General features: G+C 50.6%; 1 protein-coding gene across 2 annotated transcripts in view; it reads left to right on the forward strand.

Moving 5' to 3' along the window:
- Positions 1–7,745, forward strand: part of ATOH8 (atonal bHLH transcription factor 8) — a 34,016-nt gene extending 26,271 nt beyond the window's left edge. For both annotated transcript variants that reach the window (XM_082672302.1, XM_082672303.1), the window contains exon 3: positions 6,974–7,745. In XM_082672302.1, coding sequence (XP_082528428.1) covers positions 6,974–7,047 — 74 coding nt within the window. In that variant the 3' untranslated portion in view covers positions 7,048–7,745. The remainder of the gene's footprint in view (positions 1–6,973) is intronic.
- Positions 7,746–22,646: the final 14,901 nt, after the last annotated feature.

Consider the following 22,646-nt stretch of genomic DNA (forward strand, 5'->3'; position numbering starts at 1 on the left):
ACTCTTCTGTGTTTTCTAACTTTTCTATAATTAACATATACTACTTAGGCGTTTACAAAAATTTTAACAGTTTTTTAAATTATAAATTAATTTATTTATTTTTGGCTGCGTTGGGTCTTCGTTACTGTGCGCGGGCTTTCTCTAGTTGTGGCGAGCGGGGACGACTCTTCATTGCGGTGCGCGGGCTTCTCGTTGCGATGGCTTCTCTTGTTGTGGAGCACGGGATCTAGGTGCGTGGGCTTCAGCAGTTGTGGCACACAGGCTCAGCAGTTGTGGTGCACGGGCTTAGTTGCTCCGCCGCGTGTGGGATCTTCCCGGACCAGGGATTGAACCCGTGTCCCCTGCATTGGCAGGCGGATTCTTAACCACTGTGCCACCAGGGAAGTCCCAAAATCTTTAACATTTTTATTGAGATTATAGTTTACCCATTTAAAATGTACAATTCAATGATTTTTTAGTTTTTTCACTAAAATGTGGCCATCACCACAGTCAATTTTAGAGCATTTTCATCAGCCCCCAAAGAAACCCCATATGCTTTAGCAATCTCCTCCCTCCCAGCCCTAGGCAACCACTAATCTATGGGTTTCCCTGTTCTGGACATTTCATGGGAATGGAATCCTGTAATACGTGGGCTTTTGTGCCTGGCTCCTTTCACCTAGCGTACTGTTTTCAAGGTTCATCCAAGTTCTGTCATATGTCAGTACTTCATTCCTTTTTATGGCTGAATAATATTCCATTGTATGAATATACCACACTTTGGTTATTCATTCGTCATGGATGTGACTTAAGTAATTTAAAAGTTGTGCTTATTTTTAAAAAAGAATTCGTCTAAAGCAGATTGGCCGAGATGACAGTTGGTTCCATATGACTATTTCTGGTTACTTCTTTTGAGACCTTTCAGCCTGTGATGCCATTTTATGTTTTCAAACACCAGTGAATCACACCAAGGACCCAGCTCTTTGCAGGAATGGGAGCTGGTGCTTACACTGTGTGCCAGGCCCTGCTGGGAGTGTGGCTCTCTCGTCCCATTGATTCTTTGCAACTGAGCTAGAAAGTGGATACTATTACTGTGCTCATTTTATCTTTTTAATTTTTACTGGAGTATAGTTGATTTGCAGTGTTGTGTTAGTTTCAGGTATACAGAAAAGTGAATCAGTTATACATATACATATATCCACTTTTTTTCCGATTCTTTTCCCATATAGGTCATTACAGAGGACTGAGTAGAGTTTCCTGTGCTGTACAGTAGGTCCTTATTAGTTACCTATTTTATATATAATAGGTGTATATGTCAATCCCGATCTCACAGTTTATCCCTCCCCTGTGCTCATTTTAAAGATGAGTAAACTGAGGCTTTGAGAGATCAACCAGCCTGCCCAGGGCCCCAGAGTCCCGCTGACTTTGGGGCCAAGATGAACCCTAGTGGTCAGCATTTAGAACCAAACCCTTTCTAGCCCATATATTGGGGTACGTAAAAGTGAAAGGTAAAATAATGCCTGATAGTGTGGGGCTTGAAGAATACTTCTCCCATGCCCTCCCTGCTTGTCTTTCATATTTTAGTTTTAAAGTAACATTGCAATCTGACTGCTCCTTTTAGGACAAACCATAAAAAACAAAAAACTCAGGATTTCAATCCCATTTGACGTCTTTTTCTACACATAGAAGGCTCTATACAAATTGCTTAAAAACAGAAAGATGTATGATTTGAAAACAGTCAAAAATGGTTAAATAGGGCTTCCCTGGTGGCGCAGTGGTTGAGAGTCCGCCTGCCGATGCAGGGGACACGGGTTCGTGCCCCGGTCCGGGAAGATCCCACATGCCGCGGAGCGGCTGGGCCCGTGAGCCATGGCCGCTGAGCCTGCGCGTCCGGAGCCTGTGCTCCGCAACGGGAGAGGCCACAACAGTGAGAGGCCCGCGTCCCGCAGAAAAACAAAAAACAAACAAACAAACAAAAAGGTTAAATAGGTGAAGTGACTGAAAATGAACTTAAAAGGTAAAATAACTTATAGGCAGAAATAATCGTTTTTTTAAAAATGCCCTCAAGTGATAAAATTACCCTGAAGCACATAGAAGTGACGAGGAGAGGAAACCAATCCACTTAAAGCCAGGGACAAACTTAGTAAGCAGAGGAGGTATAATTAGAAATTTAAAAACTGGAAGTGAACAAAACCAGACAGATACAACATTGTTCCTGGGTTCACAACAATTACCAAAAGTTCCCCTAAAACATAGGCACAGTTACAAAAATGCTCAGTGTTACATTTGAAATAGGAAACGTATCTGGTGGTACTTAAATGCTACAGTAAATAAAATGCCTGGTAACTGGAAATATTCACACGTCCAACAAATAACAAATATTTATTGAGATGCTACTGTGTGTCCAGACTGTTCTAGACTCTGGGGCTATAGCAGCGAACAAAACGACCATGTCCCTGCCATTGTGGAGCTGACATTCTGACCACAAATGAGTGAGCAGATAAAAAGATGATTTCTGGGAATTCCCTGGCGGTCCAGTGGTTAGGACTCTGCACTTTCACTGCCGAGGGCACGGTTTGATCCCTGGTTGGGGAACTAAGATCCTGAATGCCATACTGTGGCCAAAAAAGAAAAAAAGATGATTTCTGAACGTGATAAACCCAGACACTTTGTCACCCTGACCAAATCACTTCAGTCGGACTCAGCACGTCAGACCTGCTGAAAGGGACCTGGGAGGCATCTTGTCTAGTCATTTTTAAAGTTTGTATTAGTGAGCAGCAAGACCTGTGTTTAAAGGGCATCTTTTGTGTGGAGGGGTCACGCTGCAGGGGGCTCCTCAGGACGGTGAGAGCCTTACCCAGCCATAATCAGAGGCTTGGCCACAGTGGGAACACCACCCACAGAAGGCCAGAGCCAGAGGGGACGCAAGAGGCCCTTTCAAGCTGTGCTTCTCACATGGACCCAAGCAGGATGTTGCCAGGAGTTACATGAGAAGGGGGTCTGTGGTGTGGTTGTCACAGTGGGGAGTGTGTCCAGCCCTCTCCCCTGTATTTGCAGTTATGCTTGCATGTGTGCGTGCACACACATCCACACCTACACTTACGTACACGCGCGCGCACGCACACACACACACATACCCCACCTCTTCTGAAGGGATGGCATAGGTAGGTTTGTCTCCTGTCTCTCAGCCACACCAGATTGGTCTAGGGGAAGGAATCTGACCGAGGCTGGACCAACTGACTGCCTTCACTGGGTCTTCGGGGTTGGGATGCTGAGAGATTGGGCCAATGGGCAGACAGGCAAGAAAGAAGCAGAGCCTGGAGGTGGCTGAGTGATGTTGGCAGGTACCTGGAGGGAAGGGCCATAGATTGCCCCTACCGTAGTTCAACAAGCTTTCCTGAGACTTTCCCCCAGCCCCTCTGAAATGCCCTTGTGCAGCCTTAAATAACGGGAAGAGTAGAGGGAGTTTCTACTCCTCACAATGCGGTTGCAGTCACACAATCAAATGGGTTGGGGAAACACTGGGTAAGTAAAGCCACACGAATTTCTTTACTGTAGGACTTTTCAGAGACTTTAATATGTTCATATACACGGTGACTTTCCAAAGTCGGGCCAAGGTCTGTGATGTTTCCCAAACTCATGGGATATACCTCACCTGGCTAGTATTCTGAAGAGCACCCTTTGGGGAGTGCTAATCCACGTACGTGCACTTGCCGTACAGGTGAAGGAATTAAAGCACAGAGAGGGAGAGTCAGTTCCCCAAGGTCACACAGTTGGTTAATTGCAAAAAAAGGTCGTGGCACCTAAGGCCTCCCAGTGTTCTTCCCACCACGCTCCAGTTGACATAAGGCTTCCTTGGACGGATGATGCATGTGCTGGCATTCCTGGACCAAGGGTGGGTGGTGGGAACGCAGGTCCAGTGTAGACGTTAGGGAAAGGGTGGGGTTGAGAATTGCAGGTCGGGCCTTGGCGAGAGAAACCCCTGTCTCCCTTGCTCTTGGGTGGTAGCCATGGCTTCAGTGGAGTCTGAGAGCCGACGGAGGGCTTGGGGCTGGGCCCGGCCAGGCGGCCGCCTTTACAGGGCAGCCAGTGGGATGGCTTCAGCTGCCCCAGCCTTCCGTGCCTTCCCTGACCGCAGGCAGACTGAACAAGGGAGGAACTCCGGGCCAGTCCTCCGCAGGGCCCGCCCAGGCAGCCAGCGCCGGGATGACGCGGCTGTAAATCACCCCGTGGACCACAGACCCAGTGCCATCCCCACGGGTTTCCTTTCCGCTTCTTAATCCTCCTCAGACTCGGTAACAAAAAGCAGATTCCTGCTGGGGCCAGCCACGCACCATGGGCTCGGAGAATGTGAGCCTGGATTCACCACATCAAGATGCTACCTCCTCTCACTTTTCCTTTTCCCCTTCTTAGCCTCTGTTAGCTGGAGGACACTCCCTCCTCCTGGCTGGGCTCCCTCGCCCTCCCTGGACCCCACTTCCAGCCTTGCCCGGGCCTCGCACCTTGGCTGCCTGCCCAGCGCCGCCCAGGCCTGAGGCTCACTAGGGCCTGTGGTTAGCAGCCCCTCCAGCCTCGTGGTTTGGCTGCAGCCCGGCTCCCCGAGCCTCCCTTTCAGCAGGAGCAGGCTCCTTGTGGTAGAATAAACACGGCCGATCTGGATTCGAATCGTGGTGCTGCCAACTCGTAGCACTTACCTCTGAGCTGGGGACGTGAGAAGCGCCCTGGCATGTCAGAGGTGCCTGACAGATGTTTTGCTGCAAAAATAAGTGCTTAGCTGTTTGTTCAGGGTTGTTGCAGGAAACGGGAGAGAAGGATTTGGAACTGCGGTATTAGGGCTGTGCTGTGCCCAGTTAGCGGATGGCTGTTATTCTCCTGCATCTTCTGGGTGGACTGGGAGCCCCTGAAGAGCCTCCCCACCAGCTCTGACCTCCCCCAAAGCTAAAGCCCGGCAGCCCCAGGACCTTTTCGCATCTCCTGTCCCTTCCTGTAGCAAAATCATGCCTCTGGTCAGTTTTCTCATGAGCAACACCAAGTTCAGCTGCCAATGTGAAGTTTCCGAAGGTCAGGACTGCAAGGAACTGAAAGACGGTCTAACCTAGGGGTTTCCCAATTTGCCCCAGAGCACCTGGGTTCTCACAGCCACCCCAGGCTCCACGTTGGAAGGAATACTGTAGACTCTGGGCTCCCCTCTCTCTGTGTCCCCTGTACTCTCCCGATCCAAATAGACTAGAACCGTGTTCATCTGTTTTCTGGGTTCGAATTCCCAGGTCAGACTTCATTTCTACTACAGCTGAGGACACTGTCCTCTTATAGATGAAGACACTGTCATTTTATAGATGAGACCACTGAGGCCCAGCTGGCGGGGGGATGGGCTGCACCTAGAGTCAGCCTCTTGGCTGCCGGTGTAGTGTCTTGTCTGAAGGGTGTAGGGCAGCGGTCCCCAACCTTTTTGGCAGCAGGGCCCGGTTTCGTGGAAGACAGATTTTCCACGGACCATGGGGGAGGGGAGGGTTCAGGCGGTGATGGGAGCGATGGGCAGCGGCAGACGAAGCTTTGCTGGCTCGGCCACCGCTCACCTCCTGCTGCGCAGCCCGGTTCCTAACAGGCCGCAGACCGGTACAGGGGTCCCGGGGGTTGGGGACCCCTGGTGTAGGGAGAAGGAGGTAAGGATGCCATTCCCGTGGGGGGACAGGGCTGACTCTGATATCCCTCAGAGGTGTGACCTGGCGGACTGTGGTATCAGGATCAGGGGTCCCTGAGCTTCCCCTACAACCCCGCCCATCCCCCAAACCAGCAAAGTCAGCAGTGGCTCTGAAATGCAGCAAGGTAGGGGTGGGGAGTAAGGGGACGACGTGGGCTCTGGCAGCAGCCGGTCCTGGGTCCAGATCCTGGCTCCATCCCTTACCGAACCTTTCAAGATTCAGTCCCTGCCTGGGCCATACGAGTCCCTCCCGAGCCCCTCCCCGGGCAGCCGCGAGGATCGAGTAAGAGGAGGTACCATGGGCGCCGGCACCTGGTACAGGTCGGCCTTGTGGAGTCAGGACCAGTAGGGGCTACTTCTGACCATTGGTTGGTTTTCGTTTGTTTGTTTTTTGGCTTTTTAAAAATTTTTATTTATTTAATTTTTATTTTTGGCTGCGTTGGGTCTTTGTTGCTGCGCACGGGCTTTCTCTAGTTGTGGCGGGCGGGGGCTACTCTTCCTTGCGGTGCGCGGGCTTCTCATTGCGGTGGTTTCTCTTGTGGATTCTCATTGTGGTGGCTTCTCTTGTTGCGGAGCACGGGCTCATGGGCTTCAGTAGCTGTGGCTCGTGGGCTCTAGGCTTGTGGGCTTCAGTAGTTGTGGCGCACGGGCTTAGTTGCTCCGCGGCATGTGGGATCTTCCGGGACCAGGGCTTGAACCCGTGTCCTCTGCGTTGGCAGGCGGATCCGTAACCACTGCGCCACCGGGGAAGCCCTTCTTTTTGTTTGTTTGCTTGTTTATTGACGTATAGTTGGTTTACAATATTATATTAGTTTCAGGTATATAATATAGGGATTCAAAATTTTTATAGATTATATTCCATTTAAAGTTAGTATAAAATATTGGCTCTAATGCCTGTGCTATACAATATATCCTTTTAGCTTATTTATTTTATTTTTTGTTTGTTTCTTTATTTTTTAAAAACATTTATTTATTTATTTATTTGGCTGTGCCGGGTCTTAGCTGCTGTTTCTTTATTTCTTTAGTTTATTTTTTTATATTGGAGTATATTTGATTTATAATGTTGTGTTGGTTTCAGGTGTACCGCAAAGTGATTCAGTTTTATATATAGATATATACAGATATCTATTCTTTTTCAGATTATTTTCCCATATAGGTTATGACAGAGTATTGAGTAGAGTTCCCGGTGCTCTACGGTAGGTCCTTGTTGATTATCTGTTTTAGATACAGTAGTGTGTATATGTTAATCCCAACCTCCTAATTTCTCCCTCTCCTCCCATTGGTTGTTTCTTTCAGGAGTGACCGGCCATGGGCTTGTCCAAGGACGCTGCTGTGGGCCCTCTTTCCAGTCAAGCTTGAGGAGAAGGTGAGCTCGCCAAGTCCAGCCTTGTCGTCCTCTCTAAGTTGCCACCGGATGCTCAGACCACCACCTCTCAGGACAGAAGCTTGCCTGCCCCCTCTCGCCCTCTCCCCCCGCCCCACCCCGCAACCACTCCACAGTGACTTTGCACTTTGCTCTCTGCCTGGTGGGACGGGGAGAGCAAAGCCTTCCCCTTGCCCGGGCCTGAGGCCCACCGTCTGGCTGCAGAAATTCATTGCCAAAGATTCGACAGAGACACTGAACAAAATGGGGTGAGAAGACCCCATAGTGAAAAGCCACACTGTTGCTCTGTGATGTTTACTCCTCCTGTTGCCCGGGTCCCATCTCACGCCAAAGAAGAGTCAGCAGTTCCACTAGGAACTCGTGGAAAGGATGGACGTTTGGTGACTGTTGGAAGCGCTTGACCCTCTGACCCGGAACTCCCTTTCTACAGCTGGGCCCCGAGCTGGCTGGACGCAGATAAGCCTTCTGGCTTATCGGTGATAGGGAGGCTGTGACAGGGAGGCTGGGGGCACCTGTGGGGAGTGAGGTCTGAGATCCCGGCCCCCCTCTCCTTCCCACTGGCTGCCCAGGCCTCTGACCCTGATTTTCCCATGTTCCCTGGGCGCAGGCTCCTTCTTGGGCCCTAAGCATCGTGAGAAGTGAATGGGAGGGTGGGGGGCAATACTGACCACCCGTACCTCACCCCAGGGACTTGCCCCAAGGTGACCCCCAGCCGGTCCAGCCAGCCACTCCTTGCCAGGGCCCCGCCCTCCTGACTGGGCACACAAGATGGCACCCTGCCTGGGGGTCGGCGGGCTGTGATGGCTGTGCAGGGGGGCGGAGGGGAGGAAGGGACCAGGGGAATGGGCCAGTATGTGGGGAGGCGGGCATGTTCAAAGTCAAGGCCTGTTCCTTCCTTGTGCACAAGGCCAAAGCTGTTCACATCTGTGCTCAACCATCTGCTTCAAATTGAAGTAAAAGCCCCAACATGTAACGAAAACACTTGCTTGTGTTGATGGACTCCGTGGGTGACCAGGACTTTGGCCGGTCAGTTGGAGAGGGCTGTGGGGGGAGGGAGAGGTTGAGAGCCCTTCGGGAAGTGAGCTGTATGTGTGTAAGGGGGTGGGGCCCTCGCCATGGCCTCGGCCTGGACTAGTGACCAGGAGGCCAGGTCAGGAACGTGCCTCGTTCACTCCAGACTGTGAGTTTATAAGGTGGGGACTGAAGTTTTAATCCCATTGTACAGATGAGGAACCTGAGGCGGGGAGGAGACAGGGCCAGGCAGTGACAGAAACAGTTCTCACATCAGGGCGGCCTCACTCCACTGCCTGTGCTCTTAGTGCCTCTCCAGCCCCATAGGCCAGCTCGTGCCCGAAGTCTTTGTGTGGCCTTGGCCTAAGATGGGGCAATAATGGTTCAGTGGGGATGGGGGAGGGTTAATAAGAGGACAAGGAAAGGACTGTCAGGCCAGAGGGCTGTGTAGGAGGGGCAGGGCTGCCCCAGGAGAGGGGAGGTGATGAGGGAAGGAGGCTGTGCCCTTGCAGAATACACACCTGTCCCATGGTTCCGCCCAGTGTCACCCTCTCTTGTCTACTCCCGGGCTCCTGGGCTGGAGCTGCAGTGTCTGCGCCTCCTCTTGCACCAGTGTTTTCCAGACATGGCTCTGGCCAAGGACCGAGCTGTGTGGGCTGGTCCTGGATCTGGGGCAGAAGCAGGGGCCACAGGCTGCTCATGGAGCTCCTCAGAGCAACAGTGCCCTGGAAACAGGCCAGGTAGAGTGGGCTTGGAGTGGGGGGGAGGTGGTCACAGTCACCCCAGGCCTCTAGGCACAGAAGACAGACTCACTCTGGTGTCCCTCTGAGCCTCTGAGTAACACTGGTGGCATTTCCTAGGGAAGCAGGAAATGTGGACCAACCTGCATCAAACTTGTTGACATAAGAGGACCCTGTTACAAACGGTTTGGGGAGATACCCCCATCCTGCTGACAAGGGAGCAGACCTGTGGCCTTTCTACCCAGAAACAATAATGGTCTCTACTCCCCACCCCTCTCCTGCTCAAGGCCTTCATTACGTACTTCCCTTCCATTCTGAAGCATCTATTGATCACCAGCTGCATAGCCGACTCTAAGCTGGGTATCAGGAATAGAGAGATGGATCCCATGCAGTGTCTTCACAGAGCTCAGAGTTCTGAACAGAAGGTGGGACGGACAGATAGGCAAGCAAATAACTGTGATACAGTTGGATGACTAAGGTGTTGTTGGAAGTTTCGGGAAAGAAAAAGGTGACTCTCCCTGGGGAGGTATCCTGAAGGGCTATCCTAGAAAGGAGCTATGTGAGTTGGGTCATGAAGGATGAATAGAAGTTTTCTGAGCAGAGGAAAGGAAGAAGGACTTTCTATGCAGAGAAGTATTCAGCCCTCGAAAGACATTGGAATCACCTGAGGAGATTTAAAAATACTGACATAAAGTATTAATACCAAAGTTCCGTCTCTAGAAATTCTGCTCTATTGGTCTGGAGTGTGGTCTGGGCATCTGGGATTTTTAAAAGCTCCCCAAGTGATTCCAATGTGCAGGCAAGGTTGAGAGCTACTGGTTGAAGTGGGCTGAGATCTCTGACAAGTGATTTAGAATCACTGATATGGGCTCCAGGCTGTGCCAAAAATGTACAGGGATATGTGTGTGTGTGTGTGTGTGTGTGTGCGCGCGCGCGTGCGTATCCAAATAGACAAGCTAATTGTGATACCGTCAGACGACGGCACGAACGTATGCACACAGGTATGTGTGTATATGAGTGATTGAAAGTCCACGCTTTTCTTTCCTTTTTCGGCTCCTCTCCCAATACAGCAGCTTGTGTTCTTGTGCACACACATGTACACACACACACTCCTTCTCGTGTGCATATGCACACCCAGATACCCACTGTGTACATTCCCAGGGAAGGGAAGTCCATTTCACATGGGTTCAGATTTCATCGGCAGCCTTCTCAACAGTTTGTGTAAACAGCCACGCAAGAAGGCCCTCAGCAGAATAAAAGTTATGAAGAGCCACCCTCGTGGGCCTTGACAGCGCCCGTCCTGGGCAGCCGAGGGTGTGGTCACAGATTTGTTTGCACACACCCGCTCTGTGCTCCGTTGTTTGCTCTGGGTCCTGGCTCCGCACGCCGGGGATGGCTCATCAGACACCAGCCACAGAGGGAGGGTGTCCATGTTGGAGGCCACGTGTGTACACACGTGTCTGCAGCTCTGGTGCATGCCTGGTTCCTGCAGCGTGCTTGCTTCCTGCTCTCCAAAGGACAAAACCACAAACAATGCCTCTGCGAGTCGGAGATCTCCCCAGCTCAAGGCTGAGCCTTCCAAGACTCTTCAAAAACTCCGTGCACATGGGCTGCCCGCTGCTTCCCGGTTCCGGCCTCGGACAATGCCAGAAGAGGTGTGAATTCTGGGGAGGGCCTTCCACATGTCCCTGGGCCCCTTTTTGGTCTCACAGCGTGGCCAGGGCCCCAGTGGATTCTGTCACCCCACACTGTCCTTCCTCCCGGCCCCATGGCCCACTGCGCTGTCCTGGACCTCCTCCTTCCCCCGCCCCCCTCCACCTCACCTTGTCCTGTGCTGTCCTATTCCTTTTCCTGATCCCTCCCACCCATCTCCCCTTCCTTCCGAGCCAGTGAGAGAGGCAGGAGCCGGCAGGTCTCAGGGGCTTGGAACTGGGTAGCAGAGCCGTGAGCAGGGACCGTGTAGGGAGCTGAGGTGCAGACAGGGCTCCTGTGTGCCCGAGATACAGGGCAGAGACCTGGGTACCGCTAAATAGGCTGAGCTGTACAGTAAGGCAGCCAGGGCAGGCCTGCTAGGGGCCTGGAGCAGGGGTTGCACTTGCCTCCCACCTTCCACGCTGCTTCCTGGGCTAAAAGGGACTGTTGCCAGCAGGCCGGCTGACAGATAGCCTGGCCTTCTCAAAGCAAGACTCAGACATCTCCATCGTGTTTCCTTCAGCGGATTTGTGTTGCCATTCTCCCTCTGTCTCTCTGCCACCTGCACAGCTGCTTTCTGTTTCCAGGCTCCAGGACGACAGGAAGGCATGGAGGAGACCCTGCCTAGGCAAGGGGTGGAGAGGAGGGGGCGGCTGGCTTGGCCCTTTGCCCCAGGATCCTCACCTTCTCACGGGTCCCCTCTGGTCCCCTGGACCCCAGACAAGCTACGTCTGCCTCCCTAAAGCCAGGTACTCCAAGGAACTTGGATTTATAAATAACGACTTTGTTTTACGGCTATGCGGGCATGTGTCTAATCTCCACATGGCGCTATGAATTCCTAGAGGGCAAAGATTAGGTCAAATACATCTCCAAATCCTTGAAAAGGCCTTGCAAAATGTATATATTGGTTTCTTTGTTGAATGAATGGATAAAAATGAAAAATATGGTAAGTCACGCATGTATTTTCCTCCTTCCGCAAATAACTACCAAGTAGCTAATTTATTCAAGACCCTGAGAGACTCGGACACAGGCCTTTGCCAAGGCTTCCAAGAGGCTCAAAGGGAGAAAGTCCAGAGCAGAGTGGAGCCCAGGCCTGGGGCTTTTTGCTCTTTCTGTGGCTGAGCCTTTGAGAACTGTGCTCCTGCAAAGAGGAGAGCTTCATGGCACCTGCACCTGGCATGCAGTAGGTGCTGAATAAACATTTATTGAAGGTGTGGGGATGAATGAATGAATGAACGCTGCCCCACCCTCGTGCCCCTCCTCAGACATCTCTAATCGATGGTGGCTCTTTTTCTGCCTGGTCCCTGAAGCTGCCCGAGTTCAGGACAGTGCTTCAGGCAGTCACTATTAATCCATTGAAGAGATGTGCTCTCTTGGCCGTCTTGGTCTCAGGGCCATCCTGTGGTAAGTGGTAGGTGGGGACACCCTCAGACCAGCCTCCTGGGGCACCATCAGGATGATAAGACTGAGGATATGTGAGGAGGTCGCCTTCCTTATGCCCATAGGGCTGTGCGGCCACCTCCTGGCTGGCCTCCCACTTTCTGATCTATTCCCTGCCGCCCCTTCCTCCTGCTGATGGAGGTGGTTCCTGAAGTTCCTGCCCTGGACCCATCGCCTCCAGGCAAAGTCCAGTCTCCTTAGCTACCTATAGGACTTGTCACGGATGGTCACATCCCCTCCCCCAGTGACTCCAATGCCTCCCCAGACTCAGTGACCCCCAGTTTGGGCATCTAAGGATGCTGGCTGAATCCTATCCCCAGGTGTTAACAGCCCTTCTTTCTTAATCATGTCTCAATTCCCTTTCCTCTGGCTGCCCACAAAACAAGATTCTTTCTGGACCCTCGTGTTCACTGCAATGGAAACAGTTCCTGTTTAATCTAACTTTCCTCTATTGCATCCACCCAGGCCCCTGGTTCCCTAGGGGAAATCTAGATTTCTCAATCCCAGAACCTGGACAGGCAGAGAGGCCCTGCTTAACCCAACAGCAGTGGCCTGGGTACATGACCTCCTATCCTAAGGACTTGTCTTTCCTGTTCATATATATTAATCAGAACATCACTTCGCTGCCCCATCTTCATTGAGAAGCCAGCATTGCCCCAGATCTCTGAGGATTCTTGAGGGGCTTACATCCCATGGTTGTCTCTGCTTTGATCTAATTATCTCTCTCTCAATCGCCGCCTACGGCTGATGCCTTCTCTTTACTCCGCTTTAGTTCAAGGGAACATAGCCACTTTCCCTTGATTTCCCCAAAACATCACTCACACAAGGCAGTTGTGTATAGAGGAATTATTTTTCTCCTTCCTGATGATTTTTAAAAATGTTTACACTCACAGAAAACCAAATAAGACCTTGCCTTTTTCTTCCCAATTTATTTAGCTGATTTCATGTATTTTTGACAGGTTCATCATGTTTCCGGCAGTTATAAATATTTTCCCCTCTGGCTTCACTCTCTGACACTACATTTCTGGGCTGTGACTCACCGAAGTTGTCCCACAGCTGGGGCTTGAATCCAGTCTTTTTTCTTCAATTTAACATCTCCCTACCCAACCCCAGGTCACCACCAAATCCCAGCCTGAAAACAGGAGACTATAAAATACGATGCCCAGTGGAAAGGTCACAAGCAAATATGACAGCTGGCCGGGCAGCTCACCCACACTCAGCTGAGCAGGCATCCAGGGTCTTGCCTCTGGGAGGAGAGATGCATGACCTGGAGAGATGCACACTCCTTTCCCCAGGCTCTCCTATAACCAAGGGCAGCTGACTGGTAATACCATGGGGAGGAGGGGACAGGACAGAGCCTGCCCCCTCCCCCAAGAGGCAAGCAGGGCCCTGAACTTAGCCCCGTGCCAAGCCCATACCCCAAACCACATTCAAAGCCATCTGGCCCACAGACAACATGCGTTCCTCCTCCGGGACTTCATTTCCATCCCCACAATCAGAAGTTTCTAGAGAATTTTCCTCTTGCAGGCACACATATGCATGCAACTCACACATTTTTTTTTTTTTTTTTAATAAAGAACTCAAAACCCTTCCAAGTCCCAGGAAATAAATTTCTATTTTTGGAGAAGAAAATAGAACAAAAAAATCAAGCTTCGGGTATGCTTTGGGATAGCTATGCTATGCTTTATTTTCTGAATAAAAATCAGGACAAAGGGTTTGACAAAGATTTTAGTGTCTCCTTCAGGTGTGAGAGGCAGCCTAGGAAGTCAAATGTTGTAACTTCAGGGGCAGATCTAAGATTAAATAGGGGAACTTCCCTGGTGGGGCAGGGGTTAAGAATCCATCTACCAGTGCAGGGGACATGGGTTCCATCCCTGGTCCGGGAAGATCCCACATGCCGAGGAGCAACTAAGCCCGTGCGCAACAACTACTGAGCCCACGTGCTGCAACTACTGAAGCCGTGCGCCTAGAGCCCGTGTTCCGCAGCAAGAGAAGGCACCACAGTGAGAGAAGCCTGCGCACTACAACAAAGAGTAGCCCCCCGCTCGCCTCAACTAGAGAAAGCCTGCGCAAAGCAACGAAGACCCAACGCAGCCAAAAATAAATTAAAAAAAAAAAAAAGATGTATAGGCTCTCTAAGAACAAAGTGTTCAGTGATCCTCTCCACTGGGAACCATAGCTAATATATCCCCTTCATAAAGGCTCTGAAAAGTCCTGCACAAGGAAAACCCATTTAAATTTTTTTAAATTTATTTTTTATTGAGTGAAAGATTCTTTAAATTCTACAGTGCTTTACAATTTTCAAAAGTTTTACACACATGATTTCATATAATCCCACATAACAAACCTTTTAAAAAAATATATTTAATTAAAAATTTTTTAAATTAAAAAAATTTTTTATTAAAAAAAAATTTAATCCCCTACCCCTGTACTGCCCCTCCATTTAAATTTGAGGACACAGTGTCTCCCAAAGTTGTTTGACTACTTACTCTTTAAAAAAATGTTTTTATCGTGGTAAAATGTATAACATAATATTTATCATTTAAATCATTTTAAGTACACAGTTCTGTGGCATTAAATATAGTCACAATGTTGTGTAAACATCACCACTATCTATACCCCAAACTGTTTCATCATCCCCAACAAAAACTCTGTACCCATTCAACAATAACTCCCCCTTTCCCGCCTCTCCCAATACACCCCTGGTAAACTCAATTCTACTTTCCGTCTCTATGAATTTGCCTATTCTTAGTACCTCATATAAGTGGAATCATACAATATTTGTCCTTCTGTGTCTGGCTTATTTCACTAAGCATAAGATTTTCGAGGTCTATCCATGCTGAAGCGTATATCAGAACTGCATTCTTTTTTTATGGCTGAATAATGTTCCGTTGCATGTGTGTGTTACATTTGGTTTACCCATTCATCTGTTGATGCAGGGCACTTATTCTTTATTTCATGCCCCAATCTCTCACTGGACACCATGTGGGGAGGTCCATGGAACACAGTTTGGGGACTGCTGGTTAATGGGGATTTTGGATGGGCCAGGATTTCCTTACCCACATGGCTGCCCCAGGCACTGCCAGAGGCGCTCTGATCGGCTCAGTCTCGAAACTGAAGGCAGAGGCTGAAGCTGTCTGCGAAGGACCCGGGAGCGGTGATCAGTGATCAGCGCTGGGGGAAAGCAAGGAAGAGCCCTGCCCTCCAACCCTCACAGGATGGTGGCTGTGCTGAGGAGACCTGCTGGGATGACTGACAGCTCCGTGCTGGTGACATCTGTCAGGGCGGCCTCCCTTGGCTTTGATGACAGGACTGGACCAGAGCCAAGCCTGAGGGAGGCCCCAGCCCCCTTTTGGCAGCCTCACAGGTGCACCCTGTCCTGCTCCTCAGGGAGCTGGACAGACTATTCCGAACCACTGCCCTCCCCACGGGCACTGGGAGCCAGCACTTCCCACGGGCAGACCTGCTGGGGCAAAGTGCGTGCCCTCTGTGCTCACCCCCCTCCAGAGCGCCTTCTGCTGTGCATTCTTCTCCCAAGCTCAGGGATCTGGGAAATGCAAGGGAGGAAACACCCAGAACCAAGCCCCTCGTGACTGGGGGGAGAACGCGCCGTCCTCTGGGAACCTGGGGGCCTGGGGTCAGCTTGGCCAGACCTTCAACTCCCCGTGTGACCCGTCTTGAGTAGACAAGTAGACAGTGGCTCTGTGACCTCCAAGGTCCCTCGCAGCTGATTTCCATCCTGGGTTCCACACTGCCTTGTCCTGCCTGCATTTCTGAGTTCAAGGCTCAGATTACAGCTCCCCACACGGGCTCTCCCACCACCCGGACGCTGAGGTTCTTCCTCCGTCTCGCTAGAACAGCTGTATTTCTCCTGAGGGATTACCTTTTGAACCAGAGAATTATTTGAAGGAGCAGTTACCTTCCAGAGTTGTTAAACAAAAACCAACAGAGCATCTTTAGAGAAATTACAAATAAACAAGTGGTCATCCTTCTAATCTGGGTACAGCTCACCTCCCCAGACCCCCAGACTGCTGACCTCCTGCCTCAACGAAAGGTCCTTTAACCTTTGTCCAAACTCCACACGCCTCGGGCCTCTCAGGACACCCACTTTCCCCCTCTGGCACTGTTGCTTGCCTCTCCATCTATGTTTCTGGCTTGGTTGTGGGCTCCTGGAGGACAGAGAGTAGGTCTATCTGTCTACACATTACAGGACAGTCCTAGGCCCTGTGGCCTCGATGTACAGCACTGCTGGCCTGGGCTGGGAGGGCTCCTAGGGTTTCCTTGCCCTGGTGAGGGGCCGCAGGGTGAGCCCAGAGGGTCCTGCCCATCCCTCTTCAGCCCAGGTTGTCCCGCAGAGCCCAGCAGAGATCCAGGCAAGGGAGAAAGTATTAAACAGGATGAGTGTCCTCAGCACGAAATAAATAAGGAGCGGACGCCAGACGGAACACACAAGGAGTGGAACCCCGGGAGTACGTGAGCTTCTCCAGCCCGAAGGTATTCAGAGGATTGAAGTGAAATTGACTTGCCCACAGGCCGAGGTGCAGGGTGTTCGTCCCTCCCAGAGCCTGTCTGCCCTTCCCTCTAGGTCCTGAGACCACTGAGACCCACCTTCTCACAGACCTGTAGCCCCCTCTCCCACCTGGGCCAGGCTGTTCCCAGGGTCTTCCCCCCATCCCGCTCACAGAGCCCGCTCCTGCTGGGAGCCAGGCCTCTGCTCTGCTCCCTCCTCTGCCCATTGGCTTCTGACATCTCCTGCTTTCCCCTCCCCAGCCTCCTTTCCTCAGTACATGGATTCAGGTGGCAGCCACATTTCCCAGGCACCCCCTGGCCTGCACTTTGTCACAGGTGCCAGGGGCCCTGAGGCTGGTTCTCAGCCCCTCTGCTCACTGGCTGTGTGACCCAGGGCAAATGCCTCCCCTCTCTGAACCTCAGTTTCTCCATTTGTAAAATATGTGGTTTGAGGACATGACGACTAAAGCCTCTTCCAGCTATATAGCTCTCTCTCTCCAGAAAATATCACTCAGCGCCAGGCTGAGTTAAAAATCTGTTTCATCTCTATTTTAAATTCACCATTTTCAGCCTGCCCTGCCCCACCAGGCATCACCCACAGCAGGAAGGGAGAGGCATTTCATTCCATCTGCTTTTCTCACTCAGGACTGGCCTCCGCTGGCCTGGCCTCTCCCCAGGCACCCGGGCTCCTCCCAGGGCTGTGGCCTTCCTCTGGCCGGGCTCTCGGTCAGGGACTCATTTCCTCCTCCAGGCATGAGCACTTTTCCGAGGAGCCAGTGCCTGTCCTGGCGGCCTGGATGCTTCCTTAGAGGCAGGACCTGGATCAGGCCCCGCCCGGCAGCTTGGCAAGCACCGACTTGCTGCTGATGGGACTTAATTAACGCGGGGATCCGCTTTCCTCCCGGCCCTGGGTGAGAGGCGCCCTTCTCGGAGCTCAAGGACACAGGGCACTCCATTGTTCTCTGGAGCCGGCCAGCTGCCCCTGCAGCCCCTCATCAGGCTGCTCAGCTGCTGCCTCTTGATCCCCTCTGCTCTCACTGTTCTTTCCACTTCCCTTCCTGAGGGGCTTGTACAAGTGCCCACGCTCAGTGACTGAAGTCCTCCGTCAGGGCTGGACCAGCCCGTCTCCTTCAGGATGCTGGTCCTTAGGTCCTCATCAGACTTGACCTGTCAGCCAGCACATTTGACGCAGCCCATCCGCCCTCCCTGAAATGGAGCCCAGTCTCCCTGGGTTGCTCTCTACCTCTCTGGTTGCTGTCCTCGGCCTCCTTTGCTTGTTGGGATGCCCTGCGGCCTGGTCCTCAGTCCCCACAATCTCCCCCTCCTCCCTCCCTCAGGGCCGCATGCCCTTTGTAGGCTGTTGACTTCCAAATTCCTACCTGTATCCCAGAGACGGCTAGATCCCTCTCAGGGTAAAACCGAGTCCTTGCAGTGGCCTCCAAGGCCTGTACCACCCGTACATACCTCTATCTGGTTCTTGGACCCACCAGACCCATTCTGCCTCTTGGCCTTTGCGTCGGCCGTTCCCCCACCTGGAATGCTCCACTCCTGCATATCCCCATGACTTGTTCCCTCCCCTTCTTCAGTGCTTTGATCAGATGCCACCTTCTCAGTGAGGCCTTTCGTGATCACTGTTTCAGAGTGCAACCCTCTTCACCCCACCCCACATACTCCACTTCCCCTAGCATTCTCTCCGTCTTTCTTTCTGTTGTATTTTTCTCCATGCTATGTCTTTTAAATGTATCTGGTTTTTAAATTGATTCCTCCCTCTGCAAGATAAACTCGATGGGATCGCGGATGTGTGTTTGTTTATTCATTGTATTCCTAGTGCCTGGTACATGGTAGTTAATCAACAAATGTTTGTTGAACAAATAGGTGGGTGTTTCAGTAGATGTCCTAGTACATGGATCTTCATGTTCTGGGTTTTTCACTTCTGTAGAGGAGATCCTGGAAGTGAGGTTGTTCTAAAAAATGTACATATAGATTTGTTTTTAATTTTCATAATCAACTCTAGATTACTTGCCCAAGAGGCTGTAGCAATTCATGCCCACTGCCCTGCTTGTGCTGGATGTTTTCACCCTTGAATGTGTGATGTCAGCGTGCTGGAGGCGGGGGAAGGCATCTCATTGTTTTAATTTTCATTTTCCTGACTGATTAGGGAAGAACATGCTTCTTATTTACTGACCTCATGAATTTTTATTTCTATGAATTGTCTCTTTTATAGTCTTTGCTCCCCTTTTTTGTTGTTGTTGTCGGGGAGAGAGGTTTACCTTTTCTAATGAGTTTGTAGAGGGAATCCTCATTTCTTAAAAGAAAATCCCATACAATTCTGATACTTATGGAGCTTCTGGAGTGGTCTAGAGTGAACATCTTCCTGGTTTGCCACTTCCTGACATGCTCTGGGGTCCCCTGTGCATTTTGGAATTAAAGACGTTTTAAAGTTTTTTTCTTGTTGGTTCTTTGTCTCTTCTACAATGTACTTGTGTTAGTTTTTTAAAAAAAAGATATTAAAAAAAGTCATAGGAAAATCCTTGTGTTGTATTGCCAAGTGGAAAAAACATTTATAATTAGGATGTACTTTTTGATGACAGCTACATAAAAAGGCTCTCTGTATATAGAAACTCTAGCAGTGAATCAGCCAAAGTGAAAAGGGGGGGATTATGGATAATTTTTCCCTACTATGGGAGACAGGCAAGTGGGGGAAGAGGGGGTGGTGCTGAATCCCCAGCGGAGAAGGATAAGCTGTTGGAATCACGGCACTTGGCCTACTCTCTCCTCTGGACCTTGGCAGACATCACCAATCAATCACTTCAGTGGTTCCTCCTAAGCCCAGACTTAGCCTTAGAACCTTTCTCAACCCAGGAGTACAGGGAACTACTAGTCATAGATCAGAGCTGGCAGGCAACATTAAACCCATCCACCCATCCTTGCCCAGGCGGGAGGCAGTGCAGTCAGCAGCAGCCCCGCAGAGGCCTCTCTTGCTGGGGCGGTAGCATGCTCCCCGGCAGCCTCCTGGTTGCATAGGGGCTGCCAGTTGGCTGCGTCTCCCCAGAAGTGCCCTTGTTGAGGTTCCAGGGGTCTTTTCAACCTGCCTTGGCTCCCATCACTCATACCAAGCATCAGTTTCTGAAATCTCTTTTCCTCTTGCTCCCTAGGGCTCATTGGAACCGGGAACACTGTCTTCAGCCTGGGTGCTTAGACTGTGACTTGGCCCAGACCCTGGCACATCCCCTCAGGCACTACACCTTAGCGGCTCCCAGCTTTGGTCTGACTCTCTGTTCTGACTTCCGTTCTCACGGCCTGCCCCCCACCACTGATCTCATGGTCTCAGCTGCGATTTCGTGCCCTGGTACTACGTCCCACTGGCACATCCTCACGGTCTAACCAGACCCCTGGCCCTTCTCCTCCTGCTGCCCGTGCTTGGCTTGTCTCTGAACTGACAGATTCTCCAGCAAGACTCATGGCAGGACACCCAGGAATTTCTCACCGACATTCTTTTTAGACCAGCTTGGGGGAGGTGGGTTGATTAGAAAGGATAGGAAGAAATATTGTTTATGTCTTTTTCTATTTTGGGGGAAAATAGTAAATGATATAGAAAAATGACAGAAATGTATGAAAAAACTGCCAGTAATTCAGCCACGTGGAGATAACCACAATTATTGTGCTGGCAAACATCCAATCACCTCTCAGCCTCCGCGCCCATTGAGATCTGCGTATATCAATTGTCTTAAATGGCATCACGCTGTTATTCAACCTGCGTTTTTCACTCGTCCATATGTCATGAGCATTTTCAAGGATGCCAGTGATGAGAAACATGGTTTCCCTTGCCTAGAATGTAAATTATATTCCACAGGGTCCTTTTTTCACCTGGCATATCTGCATTGTTGCTTCTTTGGAGGCAGAAACTTTACTCATGCTCCATTTCCCTCCCATAGTAACAGACCACCCACCGGGTGTCCAGCCACTACCACAAAGACAATACATCCCAGCTCCCCTTGGACTGTGTTTGGTCATGTGACTGAGTTCTAGCCAATGGGGGGTGAGCAGAAGAGGAATATGCACAATTTTTTGGATGTGTCCTGTGGTGGTTTTATACATGTTCATAAATTCTTTGACACTCCTTTCATTAAGGTGAAGCCTAATTCCCCTCTGCTTAGGTTTATGCTGTGCTTAGTGACTTGCCTTTTTTTTTTTCTGAATTTTTTTAATTGAATGAAAGATGCTTTAAATTCTATAGTGCTTTACAATTTTCAAAAGTTTCACACACTCGATTTCATGTAATCCCATAATAACCCTATTTTCTCCCACCCCATATTGCCCCTCCCCCATCCCTCTCCTCACTGGTAACCACTAGTTTATTCTCTATATCTGTGAGTCTGCTTCTTTTTGGTTACACTCACTAGTTTGTTGTATTTTTTAGATTCCACATATAAGTGATGTCATACAATATTTATGTCTTCCTGTATCTGACTTATGCCACATTAGCATCATGCCCTCCAAGTCCATCCATGTTGCTGCATGCAAATGGCAATATTTTGTTATTTTTTATGGCTGAGTAATATTCCATTGTATACATACGCCACATCTTCTTTACCCACTCATCTGTTGATGGACACTTGGGTTGCTTCCAAAGACAATTGGTTGCTTCCAATTGCTTCCTTGGCAATTGTGAATAATGCTGCTATGAACATCAGGGTGCAGGTATCTTTTCGAATTAGTGACTTGATTCTAATGGACAGAATATGGCAGAAGTCATAGGTTAGGGCAAGGAAGCAGTTGGCTTCCTCCTTGCTTTCTCTTGTAATAAGCACGATGGGGAAGCCAATTGCCATGTCATAAGGACAATCAAGAAGCCCCTATGGAGTGGCCCACGTGGCAAGGACCTGAGGCTTCTTGCCAACAGCCACATGACGGAGACATTTTGGAAGCACATCCTCAAGCCTCAGTCTAGCTGGCATTCAGATGGTCACAGTCCTGCTGACATCTTGACTGCAACCTCTGAACTCCTGACTTGCTGAAACTGAGATAATAAATGTATATTGCTCGAAGTAACTAAGTTCCGGGGTAATTTGTTATGCGGCCTCAGATAACACATGCTTTTAAGAGGATGGGTGGGCCTTTGCTTCCCCTTCGCCCTCTCTCTGTATGGAAGGTGGGTGTGGCTGTGCGATCCTGGATCTTTCAGATGAGGGCAACATGCTAAGGATGGAGGAGCAACAAGACAGGGTGTGGGCTCTTGATAGCTCCATAGAGCAAAATCAACATAATAACTCGCTCTTCTATCTGACAGGGAAGTAAACATCTGTATTAATAAGGTCAGAGTGGGGCTTCCCTGGTGGCGCAGTGGTTGAGAGTCCGCCTGCCAATGCAGGGGTATACGGGTTCGTGCCCCGGTCCGGGAGGATCCCACATGCCGCAGAGCGGCTGGGCCTGTGAGCCATGGCTGCTGAGCCTGTATGTCCAGAGCCTGTGCTCCGCAACGGGAGAGGCCACAACAGTGAGAGGCCCGTGTACCGCAAAAAAAATAAAAAATAAGATCAGAGCTTCCCCACCCATGTTGGGCTTCCCTGGTGTGTGGGTTACAGGTGTGTGAAGCTACTGATTGCCTAGAGCCATCCCTGGGACAGTGGAGCTATATAATTGTTGTCATTTTCCCTGCGTGCCAGAATGGGAATACAATTTGGGAAGCTTTGGATCTCGGTCACAACAACCAAATTTTATCCTAACGAAGACTCTCTGCAAAGTGAGCTTTTGCTTAGTAGTTTGACATGTGCTTCTCTCCTTGATAAGGCCCCTGGGTGGTCATGCCCTGAAGGGGTCAGTCAGGCTGGTGGGTGCTATAGGTGGTTCGGCTTTCCCCAGGGGCAAGAAGCCCCAGCGTGATGGCCACGCCCCCTGCCTGCGCAGAGAGCTAGCTCAGCGAACCGGAACGACCTCCCCTCCCCAGCCTCAGAGAACCGCTTGGGCTGTCTTGGACTCCTCGTCTCTTCCCCCTGAGCTGCCTCCACGCCCCAACCTACCTTCTCTTCGGGCTCTGCCCGCCTCAGGAACAGAGGTGGCAGCAGAGCTGAGGTGGATGCCTTCCATCTTCTCATAGGCTGTTTAATAATGTCGTTTCTCCCTGATGACGGTCATGGGTCACACATGACCCATGAACCAAGCCTCCCTTGGACAGAATTCTATTAAGAGGGCT

Source organism: Grampus griseus (genome assembly GCF_964374135.1).
Source record: "Grampus griseus genome assembly, chromosome: 15".
In the NCBI taxonomy this organism is placed as follows: Eukaryota; Metazoa; Chordata; class Mammalia; order Artiodactyla; family Delphinidae; genus Grampus; species Grampus griseus.